At 40.5% G+C, this 26,096-nt stretch overlaps 2 protein-coding genes across 5 annotated transcripts in view; one reads left to right on the plus strand and one right to left on the minus strand.

Moving 5' to 3' along the window:
* Window positions 1-9,428, plus strand: prr33 (proline rich 33). The gene is made up of 3 exons (XM_087844164.1): window positions 1-192; window positions 552-600; window positions 5,251-9,428. The coding sequence occupies exon 3, from the start codon at window positions 5,266-5,268 to the stop codon at window positions 8,491-8,493; it is 3,228 nt and encodes a 1,075-aa protein (XP_087700290.1). The 5' UTR covers window positions 1-192; window positions 552-600; window positions 5,251-5,265; the 3' UTR covers window positions 8,494-9,428.
* The window catches only part of lsp1a (lymphocyte specific protein 1 a), a 54,444-nt gene continuing 32,393 nt past the window's right edge, over window positions 4,046-26,096 (minus strand). For all 4 annotated transcript variants that reach the window (XM_087844166.1, XM_087844168.1, XM_087844167.1 and 1 more), the window contains 8 exons: window positions 24,176-24,313; window positions 20,764-20,807; window positions 16,739-16,820; window positions 15,459-15,596; window positions 13,039-13,134; window positions 12,464-12,550; window positions 11,971-12,079; window positions 4,046-4,907 (listed from right to left, as the gene is read on the minus strand). In XM_087844166.1, coding sequence (XP_087700292.1) covers window positions 4,885-4,907; window positions 11,971-12,079; window positions 12,464-12,550; window positions 13,039-13,134; window positions 15,459-15,596; window positions 16,739-16,820; window positions 20,764-20,807; window positions 24,176-24,313 — 717 coding nt within the window. In that variant the 3' untranslated portion in view covers window positions 4,046-4,884. The remainder of the gene's footprint in view (window positions 4,908-11,970; window positions 12,080-12,463; window positions 12,551-13,038; window positions 13,135-15,458; window positions 15,597-16,738; window positions 16,821-20,763; window positions 20,808-24,175; window positions 24,314-26,096) is intronic.

The raw sequence follows: 26,096 nt of genomic DNA on the forward strand, positions 1-26,096 counted from the left end.
TCACAACTACGCTGCTGTCACTGAGCAGCTCGCAGGGCTCAGGATTTATTTTTGGATTGTCATGGCGCCTGTTCCTTCCATTTGCAGAAGGGGGGTCGAGTTGGGCTCAACATGAACCTGCCGCTCTGACACTCCGGGCTGGGACAAGCAGGCAGCAGCCGGCCGGCCGCCCCCCAAGCAGCAGTCGCACAGGTAAACACACCATAATTACGCCTTTTGTTCTCCAGATAGAGCATGGGGACACTGTTCGCAGGGTTAGTGAGGCAGAATCACCCCCCCAACTCAGCACCAAGGTGTCTGATGTGATTGGGGAGCTCAGGGTGCTTTTTCTTGTCCTCAGTGCAACATTAAAGCACCAGCATTGATGAGCTAGGTGCTAATCACGCACTGTTTTGGCTTCAAAAACACACTCTGTCCTCTCGGTTATTTGTCCTCTTCTGCAATGAGGTCAATGAGATTGACTGTACTCCTATCTTCTTTTGTGTAGTTCTTGAGAATAAAGCTGTTCACTGTTTTACAATGAGCTTGAACCTGTGCTCTGTTCTGTTAAGGGGAACCTGCCTGGAGTGCTTTTGAACATCAGCAACAAGTTTTTACCTGGTAAGCTCTCCCATTTTTCATCAAAAAAACCAGTTTGCTGTGATTGATCGTCATAACTTCAGGTTAATGACTTTTTGGAGTGGATTCATTTGCTTAAGCAGGGCATTGTGGAGCAGCTTGGCCTTTATTACACAGCTATTATTACTCTTTCCTCTTTTGAACTAGCATCCTGAAGGCACTCCAAATACCAAAACTACCAAAGCCTTAAAAGGAGCAGTGAGCATCTCATGTGTCAGGCAGGCAGCAGGTTCAGACAGGGAGATGTGTGCGTGCAAGGGTGGGTGGGAGGTCTAAAACACAACCAGCACTGGCCTACATTTCACCGAGGTGACACACATAGTAAACTGAGGATATCAAACACTCGTTTTTGCAGACTTCATGATGTCAGCGTTGCTTTATTTGTAACACGAACCTTCTTGTTACTTCTCATCAAAAACATTTCTGCATCTCATTTTAAGCTGACCTCGACTCTGCCGTCTCATTTTCCATTAATTAAAAAATAACTACAGAACAGTCCATTAGAAAATATATCTCCTAGTCTGAGGTTCATGATCCATTTCTGTTAAGTGGTGCTGTCATGTGATTGGACATTCTCAGTGACAACATATTTCCCAGGCCCTATCTGGTGATTGGGAGCTGTGATGTCATAAGGTCAGATGCTTTGCATTTACTTTCACCCTTCAGCAGAACTGCACATACATGTCTATATGTGTGCTTTTATTTATGTGGGGCGAGACATGAGAGGATATGTGATGGAGCTGCCCTCCATTTCTGTCTGGTATTAAATATCAAACTATGATTTGTGGCCTGACTGGGAAAGCAAATATAACCCTTTTTTTTTTTTTTCCAAAATAATAACACCAACACAAGGTAAATATGTTAAATTCTTACATTTAAAGAAAGAAAGAAAAGTCTAGTTTGTTAAGTGCAAAGTAAATCATCTCACTAAATAATAGGGAGATACCCAAAAATCAGCCATTTATTGATTCTACTGGTTTTGACATTGGAGAATGTACAGGACCTGTTCTCTAGCATCACTATTACCAAGAAATATCTATGCATGAAGCTATATGACACAAGTCAATTAGTTAGACTGCAATAAAATAAAGGCCTGGATGTAATAACTTTTTCTATATTCAGACAAAATAGTTCTTAAAAATCTAAAAAACAAAAATCACAGAAACATGTTGTCCAAATACACTGGACGGTATTACCTTAGTCTTCGGCAACACTATGGAACCTGGGAGCAATTTTTGATCAGGATATCTCCTTGAGTGCACATATTCAGCTAATATGTAGGTCTTTCTTTGCAGTATCTATAAAATTAGAAACATCTTGTCTGAGTATTGCTGAAAAACAGGGGCTAAAAATAGGGATCACATTTCTCCCACATTGGCTTCTCTTTGGTGGCTGAACAATTGAATTTAAAATTCTTTTAAAATTCTTTTTCTCAAATACAAAATTCTCAATAATCAGTCCCACCTGATCTTAAAGACCTTCTAGTACCATAGTATCCTAACAGAGCTCTTTGAGCTTTCTTGAGTTTCTGAGAGTAGAATGGGAGGAAAAGCCTTCAGCAACCAGCTCCCAGTTTACCTTTCAGCTTTTGTTCAGACCGCTGCGATACGTCATGTGATTCACTGTAAGCTTTTCTTTTGCACTCACCTCTTTTCAGTCCCCATGTTTATATCTCACTTAAGCATGTCAATCGTCTTCATCACCCTTGGTCTGTGTTTTGTCCTTGCCACCTCATTATTTGGTTCATCCTCTTTCACTTCCACCTCCCAACTGGTCGTGGCAGATGGTTGCCCATCCCTGAGACTGGTTCTGCTGGAGGTTTTTTCCTTTTAAAAGGGAGTTTTTCCTTCTCACTACGTGTTTGCTCATAGGGGGTTATTTGATTCTTGGGGTTTTCTCTGTAGCGTCTTAACCTTACAGTATTAAGCCCATTTATGTGGCTGTTGTTGTAATTTGGCACTACATAACTAAACGTGAGGTGAATTAAAACTAATACACATTATCATATTGCAACTCCCCACATTTTATAACCTTAAATCTTGAACATGTAGAATGAAAGCCATAATAAACTTGACATTATTAGCTCTGATATCGATGTATAGCAAACTGTAAATAATGTATTGTCTATTGGGAATCTACAGATTCAGTTATAACATTTTAAGGTCACAAATTGACAGTTTCTTCCCGTTTCTTTGACTTTCTGTTGATAATACTTATACTAAAGATACTAAATACTAAAAAATACTAAAGTGACAATTCTTTAAGACAAAGATATAATTTTGTGAAAAGATTTCTGTGTAAGTCAGTAAGTTTGCTAAGAATAGACGACGCGGCTGCAGTCAATGGAGAAATATAGCTTGCATTTATATACATTCATCTTACTCACTTCTCCTGTTACACCAAGTTTGTATCTGATGGCTTTAAGGCAGCTGGTCCTGCAGAGACTCCATCTGAGAATCTGCATCACAGCTCTCTGATTTATTGTTTTTAGGAAAGTGATGCGGCCTGTAAAAAACCAGGAGTCTTAAAAAAAGAAAGCAGGTGATTGGCCAGCGTCCGCTTTGCCTTCAAACTAAAATTAGGCTGTGAAACAGGCTTCCAGCATCAGCTGTGAAGGGGTATCATAGAGCAGGAGGAGTTCAGCTTGATTCTTCGGGTGGGTGTTTCAGCCTGAATTGCCAATATCCGTCTTCCATCAGGACATCAGTGTTTGAGGCACAGGAAAAACTTTTTGAGAGAAGTTGATGTATTTTAACTCTTGCCAGACTAACGCCTTGTTCATATGCTAAGAATGCACATCTTTTCCATCGTCTCCAATGGAATACCTTTGTATTGCTAAAATTGGGAATAAAATATTTCTGAAACAGACTGAAACCTTAGTAGTCTATAGTAACCCAATATCTTACACTATAGGTGCCTGGTTAGTGGCTAGTAAAAGCATGCTAGCCCTCTGGTTAAAGGGGTTATTTTTTGCTGTTCATTGCCTTTAATGAAAAATGTAAATAATAATGATAATATATTTGTGGTAATAAGTAATGGATCAGTATACTGCTGCCTGTCCAACTGGTTGCTCATCCCATGGATTCCATTTCTACCAAAACTGGAAACAGATAGTCCCTCTCCTGCATTATAGCCGTGTTGAGTTTGGCATAAGTGGGACGTGAACCAATTCTATGGTAGTGTTATTACTAATTATAGACTTTACTGAGGAAAGTTGGAGAAGCTTCCAAGTCTGAAAAATAAAGTACAATTAAAAACTGAATACTACATATTTGTTCAGAAGGCTAACGGAGGGTGACTGCTGTGGTTGCAAAAAGAGTCACATTTGCATTCTTACTAAACACTTTCCAGATGAATTCACGGTCTCAGGTGATAGTTTTAACTGCAATAAACAGCAAACTAAGCTAAAGTGAAGACACAGCTCAAGTAAAAAAAGAAAGATTTTAATTTAATCAAGAAAATGACTTAAAAACACATACAGGTAAACATTGCAGGACATTAAAGGTGAAAAATGTCATTTAGTTTGGATGTTATTAGCCTTCCAAATTGCAGCATCAGTCCCATACACATCAACTTTAACTGCCCTCCTTTATCTTCTTGCAAGCAGAACAGGCTGCTGCATTGTAATCAAAGTTAAACAGCGGAACAGATTATGTAGACATCTAGTGGTTTTGTGAAGAAGTGTATACTGAGGCAGTAAATGTGATATTAAGATAGCAAACGTCAGCTGTGTTTCAAATCTCTCCCAAGTCCAGCTTCTTTTCAAGATTGTTCTTTAGCAAAGGTTTAAGTTCAGAACATGTAACATGTCAAAGGGTGAACCAACACTTCTATGCAATTTCTAAAATGTAGAGGATTTCTATAGGACCCCTCCCCCATACATTTAATATTTCACAAAACATCACCATACAGTGATCAACTAGACTTGAATTATGATTTACCAAAAACTGCAGAGGAGAAGAAAAACAAACAGCAAAGTTTACAGTCAGATATATACACAATACTAGAAATGCAATGCAAGAAAACATGGAAAGAAAGAGAAAATCGGTTAAATATAAACATTAAATGATCAAATGGTTTTGGGCTTGAGCTGATGCTTTCTTGTATAATTGTACAACCTCCACAATCTTGAGAAACCTCTATTTAGCAGTTTCGCTGTAGGTATTAACAACGTTTTTCTGGTTCTGGTTACTTGTGTTAGATGTCTGTATCGTCAGCACATTGTTGTGAGATCAAGATGGAGACCACTTGAAGAGCAACGCCATTTCAGTAATCACTGTGACACAAATCTGCAAAAAACAACAAGAAAATTGTTGCAAAACAGTCAAACTTCCATTTGCGCAATTTTCGGAAACATTTTCAGGACCAACTTACTAAATCCTTCATTAATTTAAGTTAAGTTAAGATAAAATGCTGTGAGTCTGGTTACATTTCTGAAAGAAAAAGCTCAATGACCAATGTTAAAGACAGAATTTAAATCAATGATTGACTTACAGTCAGAACTAAAGACGAGGAACCAACCATCATTATAATATTATTTATTTATTGGCATCTGGACCAGTTTGGTAGTGTACAGGTCCAGAGCTGTAATCTTTGTTAGTTTTTGACAGCTTGTGACTTTTTTCTCCTTAGGGTGCTGAAGCACTCATGGCTGTCGCTTATGGTAGTGTCACCCAGCCAGGCCTGCTTTCCCAGCAGTACCCCCCACCCCTGCTTCCCAAGCCTGGAAAGGACAACGTTCGGCTTCAGAAACTCCTCAAAAGGACTGCCAAGAAAAAAGCTTCTGCTCAAGCATCACAGTCTACCGCACCTTTCCGCTCCAGCCTCTCCCCTGTAAATGAAGCAAGCCCTGACCTCGAGCACAGTGACCACTCCACCCCACCTCGCACTCCAGACACACCACAGAGCATCTACAGGAACCAACAGCCACCAAGGTTCACCATCAGGCTTCCGTATCAGCATGTGGCATCGCCATACCCACAGCGTGCAGCTTATGGCAGAGGAGCTAGGATGTCACCTCCAACAGTGGCAATGCCTTCATACTCTTACTCTCAACGTGTCACCACAGTTTCTTACCCAGTTTACCCTGAAGGAGTCTCAGCAGCCCTGGGGCAAGTCACTCAGCCAGGGCCACCCAAAGTGCTGCTGTTGGCTTCTGAGGTGACAGTATCTGCTGCTGAATTGGACAAGCCAGCTTTTAGCACATTAGTTGAAACCCATGCTGGTCTCATACCTACCACAGCTGTAGCAACCGCACCTTCAAAACCTCGGAGTCCAGGTCCAACTCCATTTACAATAGCTGGGGGTCAGCCAGTGATTAGACCTCTCACTGTGTTGACAACACTGGTCAAACCCAGAAGTCCACGTCCAACATTTAAAGCAACTGAACCCTCAAAATCACCCAAACCCATGTTTGATGTCCCTCAAATTAGGATGTACACTGCAAGCACATCATTTTACGAGAATTCCAGGATGCCACCAGTGTATGACACGGCTGGATTAACTGCTATTGGTAGTACATTACCTCAAAGTAAGACACCAGTTGAGACAAAACAAGCTACTCAGAGAACAACACCAACTTCAGATATTAAGAGAGGCATTACACCAACAGCAGAGATTAATGCCACCATTGTTCCTCCTTTGGAGATCAACACAGCCACATCAATATCTGAAATCAAAAGAGTCACGCCAACTGCCGAAATCAAAAGAGTCACGCCAACTGCCGAAATCAAAAGAGTCACGCCAACTGCCGAAATCAAAAGAGTCACTCCAACTGCCGAAATCAAAAGAGTCACGCCAACTGCCGAAATCAAAAGAGTCACGCCAACTGCTGAAATCAAAAGAGTCACGCCAACTGCTGAAATCAAAAGAGTCACGCCAACTGCCGAAATCAAAAGAGTCACGCCAACTGCCGAAATCAAAAGAGTCACGCCAACTGCCGAAATCAAAAGAGCCCCACCACCAACAACTGAAATCAAGAAAGTCACCCCAACAGCTGAAATCAGAGTTAAAACACCAACTTATGAGTTCCAAATATCAAGAACTGCAGCAGGAAGGCCTAAAACACCAGCGCACCATGTAAACCGCGCTGCAACACCAGTATTTGAGATCTCAAGACCCAATCCTCTTTTATTTGCAGTGTCACCAGTCACAGTAGAGTCAGAGTGGTCGAGAGCACCTCAAACAGTGGTAAGCAGTTCATCTGCTTCCCAAAGTGTGAAGACTACAGTGTCTCTTGAAAAAACATTAAATAGGGACATCCACTCAGACATGATGCCTTCAGCAAAACCAATACAACCAAGTATTAGAAAGTCAAAGTCGGAACCCATGCTGTCAAGCAGAAAGAGTTCAACTGGGTCTGAGGAGCCCAAAACTTCTATAACACCAGCAGTGACTGGTTATCAGAGGGCTAAGACTCCAACATACGAGGCATCCCGACTTATGACCACATCACCTGGCTATAAAAGACCAAAGACACCCACCTATGGGACATCACCTTTAAGTGGGTCACCTATAGGCTTTCCGAGACCTAAAACACCAACTCAAGTGTCTCAAAAGTCAAAGTCTAGTTATCGTGGACTCACACCGGCTGAATACGCTGCTTATGGAGGAATCAGAACTTACTCTCCAGCATTTGATATTTCAGTTTCAACTACACCGACTAAAGAGGATGATAAAGCTAAAAGAGAGATCTCTGAAGAATCAAAAGCCCCCAGCCAAGAACCCTCTACAGTCAAAGAAACACCAAAAGATGTTGCTCACTACCACCAGAGAGATGAGAAGGTTGCTGCCACACCTCCAGTCCCTTTTATTGTTGTTACACAAGCATCTGACTCACCTGGAGCAATGTTAATACAAGAGAAGAGCACTGTATCTGGTCAGGTTGCAGCAAAAGGAGATACAACAATCATTCAAGAAATGCCAAAGACTATACTTTCAACGGCAGAGAATGAGAAAGTGGAAACACTTATTCAAGAAACTAAACCAAAGACTCCTGAAACCAAACGTCCTTTGCCTAAAGGTGGAGACCAAGATCCCCTGAAGGCAGTAAAGAAGCTTCTAGGTAAAGAAAAAGTCCCGACTGCTGAGCAGAAATCTGTACCTGAGAAAAATGCTGATGTCGCAGAAATAAAGGAACAAGGAAAACCTGTAAATGTCACTAATATCACACCTAAAGGCTCAAAGCCAAGTACTGCAGCTTTTCCTCTGCTTAAGGTTTCTGCTGCTGTAGCAGACAAAGAACAGGACAAGAAAACAGAATCACCTTCAGGAGATCAATTGGCACCTGAGAAAAAGGACAGTGATGAGAGCCTCCCAGCAGGCGAGTCTCTTCTTAAAGCCATAGTAAAGCCGAAGGGATTGAAATCTAAAGCGAGCGGTTGGTCAAGGCTCAAGACGCACATGGTGGTGGAGCAGGCGGAGCCCAAATTCCCAGAGACAGTCTCTGAGAAGGTGGTCACGGGGCAGGACCAGAAGGAGACAAAAACAGTGGAGGAGAAGGCTGGAGACGAGCCGAGCACCCAAAATGAAAACCAAACCAAAGACACTCCCAAGGCGACACAAATGTGGGACGCTGTCCTCTTCCAAATGTTTTCTTCCAAGGAGAACATCATGCACCAGATTGAGTTAAATAAAAGTGAGGAGGAGAAGAAAGAAGGGGAAAAAGATGAGCTGAAAGAAATACCGTCATTCGCGTACAGGTTGCCTGTGCTGCTTTTCAGTCCAAAATTTGATGCTAAAAAGCTCAAAGAGGCAGCATCGAGGCCGGTCACAAAAATTTCCACTGTATTTGAAATGGGCCTGATTGGGCGAAAAGGTAAAGATGAGGAACCAAAAGACTTTAATAGAACAGCAAGGGGGTTCACCACTTCTTAAGCTACACCCAAGATGAAGCGCCAAGACAAAAGTGTAAAAAACAAAAAAACAGGATTCTATGTTTAATGTACAGATGCAGAAAATCTTAGCCACAGAAACAATGTAAAAGTCTGGAGTCTTAGTCCCTTGTTGCTGCAGTGCTGAAGAAAACTTCGGTCAGAACTTTATACTTGACAAATGCTTTGTGTAATGCTTTGTGTGACTGGCTGTCAGGGTGTTAGCATACATGTCTGTATTTGTGGATTAGCTTGAAAGAGAGCTCTGTTTGTCTTAAAGTCATTCAGACATCACACCAAGTGTTGTAAGAGCTTCTCGTTTGTTCTTCAAAGTGTTCACAATAAACAGACACTGTTAGATTATGAATTGGCGAGATTTTAAAAGTGCCCTGTGGAGTTTTCTATTTAGAAACATACATACTGTTAGGTGTTTAAAAGGTCAGGGTGTTGAGTGTAATTTTCATTTGCAAAGCATTTTGAAAAATATTTTATATTTCTGGTTCTTAGCTTTCATCTTTTCTGCTTTGTTGGTGCATTGCTACAAATTTAGGCTTTGGCTTCACTCTACCAACTGTAATGAAAAGGACAAAACCTAAGAGATTAAAATTGAGTTATTCTAACTGCATGAAACAGGTCTTATAGTGTATGTAAAAACCACAACATACTGCTAATAGTGATCAGAAAACTCCATAGGGTACTTTTATTACAGAAATGTGGATGCTTAGAAAAATAAATTAACTTTTGGTGAAATAAAATATGTTTTTATGGCTAATAAATAAAATGTAAGTGATTTTATGATACATAACTTGTTCAATCATTATTCTAATATGCAGTTTTATTCAAACTGGTGCTACTTACCTTAGGGTAAGACTTCTCTTTATGATTTTGTTTTTCAGGCTGTAGATGGTTGTGTTTTGCGAATAAACCCTCTTAAAATCACACTGCATGAACATTTTTGAGATAGTTTAAAATCACTATGATCTAACAAAAAATGGCAAATTGGAGGGAGTTTATTTAAATCTGATTAATATTATAATTTTCATGTTTACAGGTTACATATTGAGCCGCAGTACATTTTTACACATGCTTACTGGTAGCTGTATACAGTGGTAAATGCTGCATAAATAAAGCACTGGGCTTTGCTATGAAATATAACTCCCATATAAAGTTCAAATTACTTAAAATTATTTTAGTGATTTTCAGCTCAACATGTTAAATTTTACTGTGACTTAAAGACGGTTGATGAGCTAAAAGCGTGTGAAAGTTGTTTGAAGAACGATGAAGAGCAGCCTCCACTGTGATGGAGGTCAGTGGGATAATGATCTGTGAGGTCAAAGGTAAAGATACACAGAAGGGATGTGACTGTAATGCATGGTAGGCACTCCAAACTTTATTTTAAAAGCTTTGTTTGTTTGTGTTTTGTCCAGCCCGAGTCAGGAGAAGTCTTTCACTAGTGATCTTTTTAACGTGTGTGTCGGAGCTACTGATTATTCTAGGCACAGCTTATAAAAGTCATCTTTAGTTGCTGACACTGTAAAAATAAATCTTAAGCAGAGTTACCCTCATGTTCAGTTTATTTACAGTAACACAAGAAATAAAAACTGCTCTGATTTTTTACTTTCCTACAGTTGGAAAATGTAAAAGAAATCTTACTCTACCAAATTCAGTTCTTTTCATTTTCATATCTCTATCTAGGTTACTCTGTTTGAACATAGCTTAGCATTTCATAATAAAACCAAATTGTGACTTCCGTCTCTATTACTGTATTTTCGTTATCACTGCTGTTTTATTTAAAGTGAAGCACTTTGAACTGTTTTCTTTTTCTTATGTGAAGCTTGCTGTACTGCCGCCCTGCACAAAAGGTAATGAAAAATAAACTCAGTCTGACTTAAATGTTTCTCAACATGTACATTTTTCTTGCCCATAGGTTCAATTCAGCGTGGAACATCAGGGGCAGAGATAGCTCAGTAGGTAGAGTGGTGGCCCCATGATCGGAAGGTTGGGGGCTCGATTTCCCTGAGGTACCCCTGAGCAAGGTACTGTCCCTACACACTGCTCCCCGGGCGCCCAGTGGCTGCCCACTGCTTCACTGAGTGAATGGGTTATATGCAGAGAGGAATTTCCCCACGGGGATCAATAAAGTATACATTATTATTACATCTAGGGATGCACCGATACCAATACTGGTATCGGGTATCGGGGCCGATAACCGATACCATGAACCGATACTAGCTTATTTCATTAGTCAGAGGGTGGCTTGTCATTTCTGTTGTAGTTTTTTAGATTGGCCACTAGGGGGACATCCCACGCTAAACAGGCACAGGGTTAGGCGGGTGAGACTGGTGGCTCCAGATAAAAAAGAGAAACTGGAGGCTGCTGTAGCCAGGCTAAACAAAATGTCAGCAGTGTGGACCGGAACAGCCAACTTTAACTCAGGTTTTGGAAAAGCGATGAAAAATGTCAAGAGAAAATCCACGGGCAGTTAAAATAACAGAGGCTCTGACTCATTTTATTTCTCTGGATGACCAGCCAATGCCGGTCGTGGAAAACATAGGATTGAACCGTCTTCTCAGCATACTCGAGCCGCGATATGAAATTGGACACTCTGCAATAATGTAAAAGTTTATTTTATTCTCAAACCTAATTTGTATTTATTTTATTCCAAACAGAAGTGTTTATTTATTATTCTGAAAGCTCGAGACAGTGCCAATAGTTCAGTGATATTTTGTTAAATTACAATGTGGAGACTCTGCAATAATTTAACAGAAGTGCTTATTTTTCACTTGAAATTTTTTTTGTGGTCATTTTTATTACGATTTTATTTTTTATCGGCAGAGAATAAAATAAAACCTGTCTTCCAATTCATTGCATTTGTGTGTGTGTGTGTGTGGTAGAAGTATCGGTTTTTGTACTCAGTATCGGCAAGTACTCAGATCCAAGTATCGGTATTGTATCGGTTTGAAAAAATTGGTATCATTGCATCCCTAATTACATCAGTATATTTTTGAGTCATGCAATGGATTGAATGAAGAAAAGAGACAGCTGAAACAGCTTCCTAGTGATCACAAGCTGAAAGACACGTCTGAACATCACAACAGATCAGCAGTTTACCCTTTACCCTGATTCACACGCTTACATACTTACTTACATTCAGGCATCATAGTGGAATCAATGCTTAGAGTTTAATGATGCTTTGATGTGGAATAAACTTTAAACTGCCAGGGCTGCACACTGCACATATATTAAATACAAAAATGCCACTAATTTGTTCTGCTAGCAGATTCTCTGATGAAAGTCACTGAACCAAGCAATCCAATCTGAAAACAGGCTCCCTTTCTGCTCTGTATTCAAGATGGTGACCACTGAGGGTAAGAACAGAGTGCTACTCAGAGGACTTTGTGTCATCATATATAGGAACGGTGGTACACAGTTTAAGAGACAGCTAGCTCTTAGTCTTTTACTTCCTTGTCTGTGATCTTACCCGACTCTCCATTGGTGAACTTCCCTTCGTCCTCGTCGTCCACAGGAATCTTCTCATATTTGCCGTGTCCGGTGACGACAAATTTGTACTTTTTATTAGCCGCTGAGCTCTGAGGAGATAAGCAAGAGCTCATTTTGAATATTTTTTACAGATTAGAAATCTGAAGATGAAAATCCAGGTCAAGATTTTCATATCACCATCACTGATGACATTTTTTTAAAAATGATTCCTCCACCAGGTGAGAGTGGTGGAGGCCTCTGAAGTGTAAAATGAGAAAACTGACTAACTCAGGCATCAGATAACTGTACCGTGAAGTTGTGAAAGGGACTTTTTTTTACATTAAATATCCTTTTCCAGTGTTTTATAGACCAAACAATGAACACTTCTGATGTGCACAATAACAAAAGAAGCGAGGTAAATGCAAACAAATTATTCTTAATTGAGCTTTACTTTACATTTAAGACTCTTCTGTGCTTGTATTCTATGTTTATACCTTCATGTTTTGTCCGGGCCTCCCCGACGAGTCTCCGATGACCTCCCACATGTTCTTCTTCTGCATCACATCTCCGGGTCTCAGATCCTGTTTTGTTTTTTTAAAAAACATGGCTCAGGAGTCTTCCATGAAATCTGGTGCATAGACTGAATAAATCTAGCTGTTCTTGATTTGCATTCCACTTACATAAAAAAGGAAAAGACATACTTTTATTGCTTTTTTCTTAGTCGTTTCTAAATATTGAATTGTTTATGGAATTTCCTGATTTATTTTACATTTTTAGGATAAAGGAAATGGAGAAATCCTGTTATATAGAGTTATCTCTGACGCTGCCACTAGAGGGAAACCTCACATCGCAAACTGCACCTGAACGCATCACTGTGAGCTCAGCTATTACACAGGAGAGGCGAGTTTAGTGCAGCTGCTCTCTTCATTAAAACCGCACACACACAGATTTCCTTTGCATACATAAAAAACAGATTAAAGGACAATCCCGCTGCCTGTGAATGCCAAACAAAACTGCAGAAGCACTATTAACATCTGAAACCACTCTTGTTGGAGTGAACGTGACTTACAGCGGGTCTGCTGCTCAGCTGTCTGCTGCCGTCTGAGGGGCCTTTCACCCACTGATTGATCAGATTGGCCACGCCCACCTTCAGACCCTCAGTGTCCTGATTGGTGAAGCACAAACAGGATACAATGTTTCACTTTCATCTTCAGCTAAACTCAGATGTTTAGTTGAGTATTTAACTTTGTTTATTCAGTTGTTCCACACTTGCATTAAAGCAAACTAGGTTCATTTAGCTGGATAACAGCGTCCTGCTCTGTGGAGGCAAAACATGCCTCAAAGGGAGAGGCATAATAAACCTTCAATACAGAAATATATTTAAATAATAATGATGATGATAAGAAAATATGAAGAAAAGAGATGAAAAATTAAGTAAAATACAAAAGTTTTAAATTATGGCCTGTTTACATTTTTTAAAGTATTATTTTTAATAGATTACACTTTTTAAAAATACATTAATTTTCTTTCATTTATGAAATTGTTAATGTATTAGACTTTTTTAGATATAAAATTAAAGTAAAAAAATATATTTTTAATTTAATTTAATTTAATTTTTAATTTCCTTGGGTGGATAATAATGTATAATTTATGAAATTGTTAATGTATTAGACTTATTAAAATATAAAATTAAAGTAAAAAATATATATTTTTAATTTCCTTGGGTGGATAAAATTAAATGTGATTATTATACATATTAAAAATATAGTATAAAAATTAAAAATGACAATTCAATTCACTTTAGCAATAATTTCTTTTTAAGATATAAAATGTTTAATTGGTGTAATTAAATTGCAGTCAGTGCTGGACCTGCAGAATAAATTCGATGAAAACTCCTTTGTAATGTCCATAATTTGTGTTTGATAAATAAATATATCTCCCTTAATTTGGTTCTTCGCTTTTCTCTTCATGACCTGCTGAGAAAAATCGAAGCTTGGACAAATTATTTTTAGCCCATAATAACCGCTCTCTGTTTCACTAACAAGCGCCTGTTTGACCGTTCACATCAAAGAATTCCCATAAAACAGAACATATGAAACAGGTGAGGATGGATCTGTTTGCCAGACTTTAAATAAACACGTGAGGTTTTAGCCGTTAGGTCGGACAAACATGAGGCTTTAAATGGGTAAAAATTTCAATAATGATCTTCCACAAGCACATGCAGACAAACAGCACGATCGGGTGAAGCAAAAGGCATTTGGTTCTAAAGTGCAGTGTTTTAATGTGATGCTAGCAACTTTATGGTCATCCTTAATAATAATAATAATAATAATAATACATTTTATTTGAGGGCGCCTTTCAGAAACCCAAGCTCACCTTACAAAAAACACAATTAATAAAAGGAACAGTAGTCATAAAATACATAAAATAAGTTAAAATTACAAAACAGAGTGTGACAACAGATAAAAATCAGCATTAAAGCGAATAAGCCAGTCTAAACAGGTGTGTTTTGAGCTGTGTCTTAAATACGGAAAGGGTGTCAATATTTCTTAGTGCAGGAGGAAGAGAGCTCCAGAGCCGGGGAGCAGAGCAACTGAAAGCTCTGCTCCCCATAGTGATAAGGCGTGAGGGCGGTACGGTAAGATGAGTAGCAGATGATGATCTGAGAGGGCGGGAAACAGTGGTGATATGGAGCAGGTCACACAAATATGCAGGAGCAGATTTATGGATACATTTGAACGTGAGAAGTAAGATTTTAAAGTTTATCCTGGCTTCTATGGGCAACCAGTGAAGCTGCTGGAGAACTGGGGTAATATGAGCACTTAACGGAGTACGGGTTATGAGCCGAGCTGCAGAGTTTTGAAGAAGTTGGAGTTTATGAAGGGACTTTTTAGGGAGACCAAATAGGAGGGAATTACAGTAATCAATACGGGATGTAATAAGACTATGGACAAGGATGGCAGCAGCATGGGGAGTAAGGAAGGGGCGGAGTCGGTTAATATTACGTAAGTGGAAGTAAGCAGACCGGGTTATGTAATTAATGTGAGACTGGAATGAGAGAGTATTATCAAGTATGACACCCAAACTCTTAACCTGAGGGGAGGGAAGGGTGGGAGAATTTTCAATGTTAATGGAAAAACTGTGGGATTTGGTTAGAATAGATGGTGTGCCAACAAGTAAAACTTCAGTTTTATTACTGAAGTTGTGTACATGTGTTAATGCTAAACAAGACTGTTCATGAAATAAGAGAAATGTGGAAACAATGTGCTTTAGTGCATAGTGTCTGCAGATGTATGCGCACACAGGTTGCCTGTTGATTGTTTAAGTTTGAGCTTAAACCCTTAAAAGCTTGTGATTACCTATTAAAATGACCAAGAAAAGTTCCTTTTAGGTCAAACTGGCTCTGCTTTAACTACATACCACAGATCGTAGCTTTACATGCATTTAAGCAGAAATCTAAAGATCCCCTGTTAGATTGTTTCCTCTCACCTTGCAGATGGCTCCCTTGCTGGGACTCTGGCTCCAGGCCTCTCCAGCCTCAAACAGGTTCTTCTTGGAAGCGACAACCTCAGGTGATTGGGGCAGGTCATTCAGTGATGCCTTCACTGCCCGAGCCTCCTGAGAGTTCTGCACAAAGACAAACCTCACGGTTAGCAACAAGTGGCAGCATCCAAGGCTGAAAGATGAACATCATCTTATTGACATCTTATCTTATTATCACAAACTGATATTTAAAACATTAGAATTTATTTCAGAGAGTGTGTATTTGTTAAAAAAGTTTGCTAGCATAAGCTGGTATGCTATGTTTCTTTGCTATTGTGCTGAAAGCACAATATATATCTAATTGCGTTCAAATTGTGGTTTATGTAAATGACATAGTTTAGGCAGATTTATGTGGTGTAATCTCAATCTAAAAGATTTATGGTGAGAATATTCTCTCTCACCTTTAATTTATGTGCTTTTGTTAAACCTGTTTTTGTGCTGCAGACTATAAATCAGCATGGGAACCACCTGAGGTGAAAAGGAAAACGAGGAATGGAAAGATAAAAATAAAAAGCTGGGATCACCACGTTTTCCTGTCATGCATCCGTTTTACACGCACAATTGAAAATACGTGCGGGTGATGTAATCGCCCAGGTGCTGCTGAGGTTTGTGGCCGCTGCACAAAAAGGGTCAGAGCAGCTGCTGCTGCCCCCAGCTGAGTCCAAACAATGTGAGTGCAAAGGTTCAAACCTGCAGCGGAGCAAACATCACGCGCGTCTCGCTGCAGAAAACACCCGAGGGTTTGCAGAAAATTCAAATCAGAGGAAGGAAGCAACTAGTGCACAAACATTATCCTGATGAGTCAATGCTTTCCACGTATTGTACCGAAATTATCTCAGTGACTTTTTATTTTTGTGCCATCCTCACGCTTAACCAACAGAAAGGATAATCGTCAGTCTGTTGTGAGGCCGTGCCTGTAATGAACACTGCAGCGAGGCAGATATGAATGAGACCAACAGGCTGTGATAGATATCTGTGGGCAGGAGGGGGGGGGGGCTGATGAAAACATTCATTAGCTTCATCAATGCTCCCTCTGTCTGCATGCGTCTTTGTGCAAGTCATGACTGAATATGGTTACGTCACGTCTCCCAGAAACACGAGTGGAGGTTTCATGTGAACACGAGGAGAGTCTGTGGGGTCTTAACAAGCAAATGAAAAAAGACGGTAAACCTTGAAAATCAATAAAATATTAAAGAGTCATGGACAATGGACGTGTGTGCGCTGACCTCCACAGCGTGGGCGTACTGCTCCAGCTTGTCGTCGATCTTGGATGTCAGGAGGAGAGGCTGCGTCTTCTTGAAGCTGTTACTGAGTCACACAAAGCAGCAGGAAATTAAAACCAGAGACTGAGTCTGCGTCACATTCATTTTAATAGATTGCTCCCTTAAATTTAAAATAAACAATTCAAATGTTTCAACTCTAAACTTTATTTTTATGATCCTGTCATTCATGTATCGTCTGCTGCTGATTATCCGGGTCACAGGGGGGCACAGTCTCCATGGCCAACTCTTCCAGCTCTTCTGGGCCACACCAAGATATTCCCAAGCAATAGGAGAGATAATCTGCGGGTTTAACTGGAGCTCTCCTCCCATTTGAACAGATCTCACCCAGGAGGAGTTTCCTCAATTGTGAACAAGTCCCTGAAATACTTGAACTCTTTTATTTGATTAGGAAGGGCAGAAACTCCTTCCCATTCCGGAGTCGCCATGCTATTGTTTCCGGACTCGGACCACGTCCTAACACTTGGTGGTGCTAATTTTTTATTATCAGTATGTTTAGATCAAAGCGCTCCCGTGATGGGCATCAATGTAATCAATATATTGAAAAATGGGATATTGGGGGTGTCAATAATGCAGTTAATATGATTTTTTTTTCTCTTCCTGTACTCTCTCAGCGCACACACTTGTACGTTGATTTGAATAAATTGGCCAAAAAAGACAACGCACACTTAAACCAAAGTTATGGTCTGTGAAAATCTATTACTGTGACAGCTCCAGTCCAGTCTGAGAATGCAGGATTTCATTAAGCTGAAATATGACGTTTAAATTTAAACCTTAAAATTTGATTGCTTTATATTGTCAGTTCAAAACGTGTGGCTCTCAGGTTTGGCCTCACGGCTCACCTGATGATTTTAGAACCTCCCAGGCATTTGCAAAATAAAGTTTGTGTCTGTCTGTGTCTACATTTTTACAACTTCCCAGATTTCCATGTTCACACTATAATCAAGATCAAAAACGTTGGGTCAGACCGACTCACGTTGGCTCCAGAAACTGAGTCAAAGCTGGATTTGCGGTTGATTAAATTAAAGTCTGTCTGAAATGTTTTTGTCTTGTGGTCTTTGCAGATCCAGCAGATCCTCCTCCCTATTTTTTTGGCTTTCCCCGGCTTCAGATAAGAGCTCTGACATCATTCTTTCATGGCAGGAGGGAAAAACTCATTTATCATCTGACTCTTTGACTTTGACATGTCTGAGGCGCCATCATGGGGCAACACCCGCTTTTAAAAGGAGGTTTGACCTGATGATGTCATGCAGCTGAGCAAACAGAGGCTGCTGCTGAGGTTGTCATAGCTGGAAGCCGTCAGTTAGTTTTAACTTCTGCAATAAAGTTTAAGGGGGGAAAGTTTCTACCTGTCAATAAATGTTAAATTCAAACTTTCAGTTGTAGTAAACCACATGTCTGTAGCACTAAAACCACTACACAAATGTAGTAATAAATAAGTACAAATCCTTTACAGAGGTTTTTTATGAACTTATACACCTCTTATACAAGATGTCCCAGACTTAATTTATGAGGATGATCAAAAAAATGTATGGCTACCTCCAGGAATCCTCCCTCCTGTCAATACTGCAGTGATCACACATGAGCAAAGCTCCTGCTTAGAAAAAGTCCCTCTGGCATTCATCCATCCAGACCAGACATGTTTCATTAACGGCAGACAGTCATCGGCACTCGTAAACGATTCAACTTAATGCAGGAAAAAAAGATTTGAAAACGTCAACTGCGAATTCCTATTTGCAGCACTTGAGAAATTTGGGTTGAGAAAACAATTTAATCGGTTGGATATGAGCAGGGCTGCGTAGTCCGCATGTGCGCATTCGCTGTCAAAATAAAAGACGCGCACCGGATAAGAAGTTGCAACGCGCGTTTGCGTACATAAGATTTTCTGAGCCTTGTTCCCGGCTAGCTATCGAGCTAGTGGCTAACAGACGTCTCTGAAAACGTCGGAGCGCTTTTGAAAATATGTGGTGTCTTGATAAACTGAGCAGATATTTGAGGTTTACACAGCTACATTCTCGCCTGAAAATATGTTAACTGTTTATTTTGTGACCCGGAAAGAATAATAAGAGTAATATTAAAACTAACTAGCTGCCGCCATTGTTGGAAACTGAGCTAGGGTTCTTCTTCTTCGGGGTTTAACGGCAGCTGGCATCCTTGTACATGCAGTGCTGCCATCTTCTGTTTCAGTCCGTTATTACACTCTTAAATCCTACTACTCATTCCTGCGGCTTTTGTGATCTTACAAAGCTTCAAACGACGCGTCCACTATTAAATCAGTCGTCAACGATTTTAATAGTCGACTTAATCGTGACTAGTCGACTAATCGTGGCAGCCCTACTATGCACTATTCATAAAACTGCTATGTGCAATAATAAAGATAGTAAACTTATAATCCCAAACATAATATTCTCCTTTATGCAGATGATGTGCTCTTATTTCATCGGGACTCCCATTCTTTGCTGCCACAACCGTTTAAGTCCAGCTACTCTGTAAACTGGTCAAAATCCATCATTTTACTTCTTTGTATGAATGAGAAGGTGTGGAAGACGTTTCACCTCCTCCAATTGCTTTAATCGCAGACTAAATTTAAATGAGCACCCACACACTCAGTTACACCTCTCATTTTCTGTACCACCTCTGCCCAGCCTGTAAGTTTCTTGCTTCATGTAATTAACTATGTATTTTAACTTCAGCAATTTACAGTTCACGAGTACTCTGCAGGCATTAACACTGTGGGAGTCAAAGGTTGAGCTGCCTGATGCCATCACACCTCTTCTGAACACAGTTGTCTGTAAATTAAAGCATCTTCATAGAAACGTTCCTCCTGCTCAGAGCTGATAATATCCTGCTGCAGACTGCCTGGAGCCACCATACCTCACTAACCACGAGAGAAAACACAGCCGCCTGCATCTGGACAGAGTTAAGAGGAGCCATAAATCACAGCTTTGGAAAGGCGTTGCACTGAGAGAGGTGGAGAGGTCACCTCCAACCCTTTTCATCAGGGTTTACGTTCAGACGCTGGAGAGTTAACCAGCAGCCAAAAAACTGAAAAAAGAAGCAGGTCACTTACGTCAAAAGGATTAGCTACTTGAAGTTTATCAGTGGAAATACCTCACATGCCTGCTTCCAGTTCCTATCACTGTAACTTGCTTAGCTTTAGCATAGCTAGTCAGAAAAAAATAACTTAGTTAAAATATGTAGACACGTATTTTATCTCTCTGTGGATACAGTTGAATATCACATGCTCCTCCACTATTCAGATGCTTGGATAAAAAAAATCTGCATTTTTCTTTGATCTGGAAGATTCTGAACAACATTCAAACTGAAGCTACATTCAAGATTAGCTCATTTGTACATAAAGGCCACAGTTCTTTGACTTGTATCCTTCCATTAAGGTAGCATTCAGATAACACTCAGTTGACCTGATTGACTCAGTAGAAACTTTGAAATCAAGCTGCGCTCTTTGTCTACCTGTCAGACTGTGTCTCAGGCTTCTAGCAGGACATTGCTGACTATGCAGCACTGTGAGAGCATGGAGTGTGTTGGGAATGCCAAAAACAACTGAGGTACAAAGGATTATATAAAGATGCAACCATCGCAGATGCAAACTTCCCTAAAGTGCAATCCCTTGGGTGAACAGGCTAAAATGTGTAGATTGGTGTCACTGTGGCATTTTCTGTTTCTACCCACGAAAAACAAACAAAAAGGAGCCAAAGAAATGACATTGCAGAGTCCAGAGTGTTATATCACACTCACTACTTCCATCCTTTATATACAGTTTTATAGAAGGAGGCAGAAAAAAATAAATAAATTAAAAATTAAAAAAAGGCTGCCTGCATGCTGTCAGGATAATGAGCCCAAACACCATTTATTAGGTTGAATTATTTAAGAGATTTTAATAGGTTTAATATTTCTATTTGGTGAAATAATGCATATGTAAATCTGATCAGGATACTGATGAAGATCCTCACCTTTTCTTCAGTGAGCGGTTCAGAGACTCCGTTCTCTCTGTGATCTGAAACAGAAGAAGACGTTTGACGCCTTTTGTTTTTCCTTTCGGATGAACACATTTCTCTCCGTATCACTGCTGCAGTTCATGAATGTGTTAATTAAAGCTCAGCTCTGGGTTTGGCCTTGGACCTCCCAGTCCCAGACAAACAGCGCTGAGGTGGCTGGCCTTCATCAAACCGCACGAGTCATCAGAGAGTCAGAGGATGATGGAAAAATGTGGCTTTTTACAATATAAATTCATACAGCGTGTTACATTACCCTAAGGACATACACCTACAATAAAACTGACAGAGTCACTGGGTTAAAGATGAAGAGCAACAACTGAGAAAATGTGTTATACTCTGAAGAAAGCTTAAATTCAAGGGGAAAATCATCCCTCTGCATTATTCTGGATTGATTTTCAGTCCATGTTCTTTTTATTTATCCCCAAACTTTTCCAGCAAAATGCCCACACAGAGTAAAACATCTGCTGTGGGAGGTGACGATTTTCCTTTAGTGTACAGGCTCAAAGGGCCTGCATTATTCAGCATTCTTACTGGTAATGCTTGTTTCCCCAGTCTAAGTAAATGAAACTGGCCCTAGATGGACACCAGCACTGGTACCATCAGCTCATCCAGCTGACCTGGACAATTTTGCTGTTTTTTAATCCACACTCAGGGGTCCGATTTTTAGGACAGGAGCAGTGTATCTCTGAGTTACTGTTTTATATATAGTTATAGTGTTGTAGCCTGTTGTTTGAAATTAAAAAAAATGACACTGCATAATTTCTTCTGGTAAAAAGCCATAAAATGTGCTTCCAACATGCAGCAAAATGCATCAAACACTGGACATAAATGACAATATTTAAGGTAGAGGTGAAGCCTGTCTGATGTGAAACATGGCTAGATTTGAGTTCTGTGTGGAAAAAGTCACAATGTCAGATTTTAACAATTTTAATCTTAGTGTTGTACTTGCGTGGTGCCATTAACACAACTTTAACTGAGAAAATAAACCTGAGGATTTCACTTAATCTCATAAGTTTTTACCCATTGTTGTAAATGTCTCATCTGCTATTTGGATTCATTTTTTTCTGTGTGTCCTTAAACATTTGGTTCGTTTGAATCTGTTCATGTTCACATAAATTCAGGAATAGAAGAAGCAAAAAAAAGAAGACATGCCAACATGCACACAGTGTCATGCACGTGGATGAGCCACTCATCAAAAATCCAAATACAGAACCCCAAAGTCCCAAACATGGTTTGGTTTCTTAATCTTTATGAACCAGATTTTGTTTTAAATAAGAAAAGAAATGTCTTCCTGGACTGAAAGGGCTCCATAAACGAGCGCAACGTGCTGAAAACACACACATAGGCATTTACAGTTCACACAGTTCATCAAGCTCAGACAGTGAAACATTTCGAGTGGCAGTGAGATCGAGGACAACACCGCGTGCTGTTCCTGGTGCAGCCAGGCTGAAGTGGCTTTGCAATCACACACACAGAGGTACACACACATGCAACTTACAAGCTGAGACTGAACCCATCTGCTGGGAAGATAACACACAGCGATCAGTCACTGAGTTACTTGTTTTTTTTAACCCAGCAGGTCAAACAGTAGGCTGCATTTTGTTAAATCAACATTACAGTAATGCGCTAGACGGAAGGACGGATCACCCGAAACAATCAAACTTTTCTTTTTCAAATTCCTCTTTATCTGCTCACATGATAGCTCTTGCTGACCTGAACAGGTAAGATTAAATTCTGACAGCATTCATGGCTGTGCCAGTGGGTTCTTAAGTGAACCTTTGATGCTTTTTCTCTCATATATCCATTTTATATCCACATATATGTGAATTCACTGTGAACCACAAGCTCAGGTTCAGACTGATCTAAATGCTCAGTGCTGCAGCGTCTGTTTGAATATTGGATCTGACTGCTATTCATGATCATCTCAGGCACATAGCTCTGCCTGTGAGGACACAAGTCCACCCACCTGTGGCTCAAAACTTTTGTTTGAACTTGACTTGTTTGCAAATATAATATATATAAATAATCAGGCCCCATCTTATCTTAATGACCTTGTAGTACCATATCACCCTATTAGAGCACTTCGCTCTCGCTCTGCAGGCCTACTTGTTGTTCCTAGAGTATTTAAAAGTAGAATGGGAGGCAGAGCCTTCAGTTTTCAGGCCCCTCTTCTGTGGAACCAGCTTCCAGTTTGGATTCGGGAGACAGACACTATCTCTACTTTTAAGATTAGGCTTCAAACTTTCCTTTTTGCTAAAGCATATAGTTAGGGCTGGACCAGGTGACCCTGAATCCTCCCTTAGTTATGCTGCAATAGACGTAGGCTGCCGGGGGATTCCCATGATGCATTGAGTTTTTCCTTTCCAGCCACCTTTCTCACTCACTATGTGTTAACAGACCTCTCTGCATTGAATCATATCTGTTATTAATCTCTGTCTCTCTTCCACAGCATGTCTTTATCCTGTCTTCCTTCTCTCACCCCAACCAATCACAGCAGATGGCCGCCCCTCCCTGAGCCTGGTTCTGCCGGAGGTTTCTTCCTGTTAAAAGGGAGTTTTTCCTTCCCACTGTCGCCAAAGTGCTGCTCATAGGGGGTCATATGATTGTTGGGTTTTTCTCTGTATCTATGAAGCGCCTTGAGGCGACTTTTGTTGTGATTTGGCGCTATATAAATAAAATTGAATTGAAATATGATTTATTAACAAGTGAATACAACCAGCTTTCGATACATTAGGGTTTGATGACCAAGTTACTCAATCAGAAATGTTGTTTAGGCCTAGAGACCAGGTGGTAACCCTCTGGCACACCTGATCACTAGGGGAAAAATACGCATTACCCAACCCACCGGTGGTTGCTGCATGTTCTTGCTGTCACTGAGGGTGCTGCACCAAGGCTCTCCTTGTGGTTTGCTAGCAGATTTCTACAGTTACCTTTAGTTTGCATGAAAGATGCTGACTTGTCTGCAAACACTCGGCATTTAGCGTGACGCCAACAAGAGATAGAGAATGTTTGCATTGAAAGTAAAAGAGTAACACCTTTTTTTTGTCGCACTCTTCAGACTTAAAACTACTCTCTGAGCAGGCATGTAAGTCTTTATCTTCTATGCAAACTGCAGGCAATATGTTAAAAACCAAAGCAATTCTAAGGAGGCCTTCAGTGCAGAACCGTGTGTCTCTTTGTGACCATTTTCAAACCAGCAATCACCAACCAGTTGGGGAATACGCATCGTTCCATAGCGACCGGTTGTAGCCAGATGGTTGCTGACCAGTCTCTAAGTTAGAAAAGTGAAACAGTCAAACAAAAGAAGAAGCAGTTACCAACAGAGAGATTTTATAACCGGCGTTAGAAGCTGGTGCACGCTCTTTACCTTCTGTGTGGAAACTTTTGGGCTGAAGGGACTGAACATCTCATCTTCATCGACACTGGACGTACTCAGGTTCTTCATCCTCTCTGCTGCCTCCATCCTCCTCCTCTCGATTTCTTCCTTCATGCGTCTTCTCTCCTCCTGGGAGTCAGATTAAAAACACTCTTCAGCCCCAAAGCCATATAGATCTAACAGCTGCTAATACTAGAGACTAAGTAGCCATTGTTTTACTCTTGAAGCTGAATTAGTTACTTTTAGGCAAGGCCATGATAACTCCATAATAAGCTAAAGATGGCCCCACTGTATATCCCTGATATATTAAGAATTTGTTATGAATTTTAGACATTTGGCATGCTGCATTCTTCTTCTTTCACATTTTACATCCTCACTGATATGATAAACATGGATAAGACCACAAAGATGATCTTTGTAACTTTCTTAAAAATAAATAAATCTACGGAGCCCCGCAGGGGACATGGGAGAAAAAAAAAATTAAGACGGACTTTTGCGAGATCTCGCAAAACTAACTCGGATCTCGCAAACGTTTTAGCCGCATTCTTCGGACGCTGGCTCGAAGCCGACCGGGCGGTCGAGGCACAATGTGCCGGGAAAGCGGTGTTCCTCCCGGCTGTAGTGGGTCTCAACCTCCCATTAGCTCGAAGCTAACGGGAGACCTCCCGTTAGCTTCGAGCTAATGGGAATGTCACTACCCGATCCGTACCGGAAACCCGATCGGTACCCCGCATGCGCGAATGGTGTCTACTTCCGGTCGTAGCGTTTTACGATAGTTATGGGTCAGAGTATCTGTTAAAATGTTAAGAATATTAAATATATCTTAAAATGTTTGCAATAATGAAGCATTTCAGTACAATGTAGACAAAAACAAAAAATAAAAAGACAGTTACGGATCGGAACTCCCCGATCCTTACTGCGCATGTGCAAAGTCGGACCGTACAACTCGGGTCTACCCGATCCGTACCGCGCATGTGCAGGAGTTTTCTTCTTCTTCTGTTCTTTTAATGGCAGTTTACTCCCCAGTGGACGAGGATACTGCCACCTGCTGACTGAGCGAATGAACCCTATTGTAAACTGAATTGGAGTCATTACAAACGTGTGTTAAATTTGATTTAGTGATCATCAAGTGTGTTTATGCTTGTCTGTGTGGAGAGGATTGACTGGAATAGTGATGATGATGTCCGCTATCACTGTCAATTGTCAGTAAACACTTAATCTGGCTGCTGAATCTTCACGTGACACATTGCTAAATCAATATTATTAAGTCTGTAATTAGGCGCCATTCTTCTTATTTTACGGCGCTGTTGTTCAATCGGGGAACGCTCTCTGTTGAGGAGAAAAGCATGAATTTGTTTGTATACGGATTCTCCATTGTTTAAATGTCCCAGGCAGTCGAAAAGGAGGCAGAGCTGTTGAGAAATGCTAGGAGCTAACTGGGCGCTAACCGTATCATTCAAATATATTGAATGTCGCAAAGAGAGGAAGTGACGTAAGATTTGCGCATGCGGGGTACCGATCGGGTTTCCGGTACGGATCGGGTAGTGACAGGGAAGAATGCGGCTAAAACTTTTGCGAGATCCCGCAAAAGTTTTGCGAGATCCCGAGTTTGTTTTGCGAGATCCCGAGTTTGTTTTGCGAGATCTCGCAAAAGTTTTGCAAGATCCCGAGTTTGTTTTGCGAGATCCCGAGTTTGTTTTGCGAGATCTCGCAAAAGTTTTGCAAGATCCCGAGTTTGTTTTGCGAGATCCCGAGTTTGTTTTGCGAGATCTCGCAAAAGTTTTGCGAGATCCCGAGTTAGTTTTGCGAGATCTCGCAAAAGTCCGTCTTAATGTTTTTTTTTCTCCCATGTCCCCTGCGGGGCTCCGTTGAAATCTGACGTTCACAGGCTAGTAGATTTTTTTTTATTACC

The sequence above is a fragment of the Neolamprologus brichardi genome, chromosome 7 (genome assembly GCF_056152115.1).
Source record: "Neolamprologus brichardi isolate AB-2024 chromosome 7, ASM5615211v1, whole genome shotgun sequence".
Classification (NCBI taxonomy): domain Eukaryota; kingdom Metazoa; phylum Chordata; class Actinopteri; order Cichliformes; family Cichlidae; genus Neolamprologus; species Neolamprologus brichardi.

What these genes read in the sequence shown, in the direction of transcription:
- prr33 (XM_087844164.1), top strand. Translation starts at nt 5,266, where the DNA reads ATGGCTGTCGCTTATGGTAGTGTCACCCAGCCAGGCCTGCTTTCCCAG.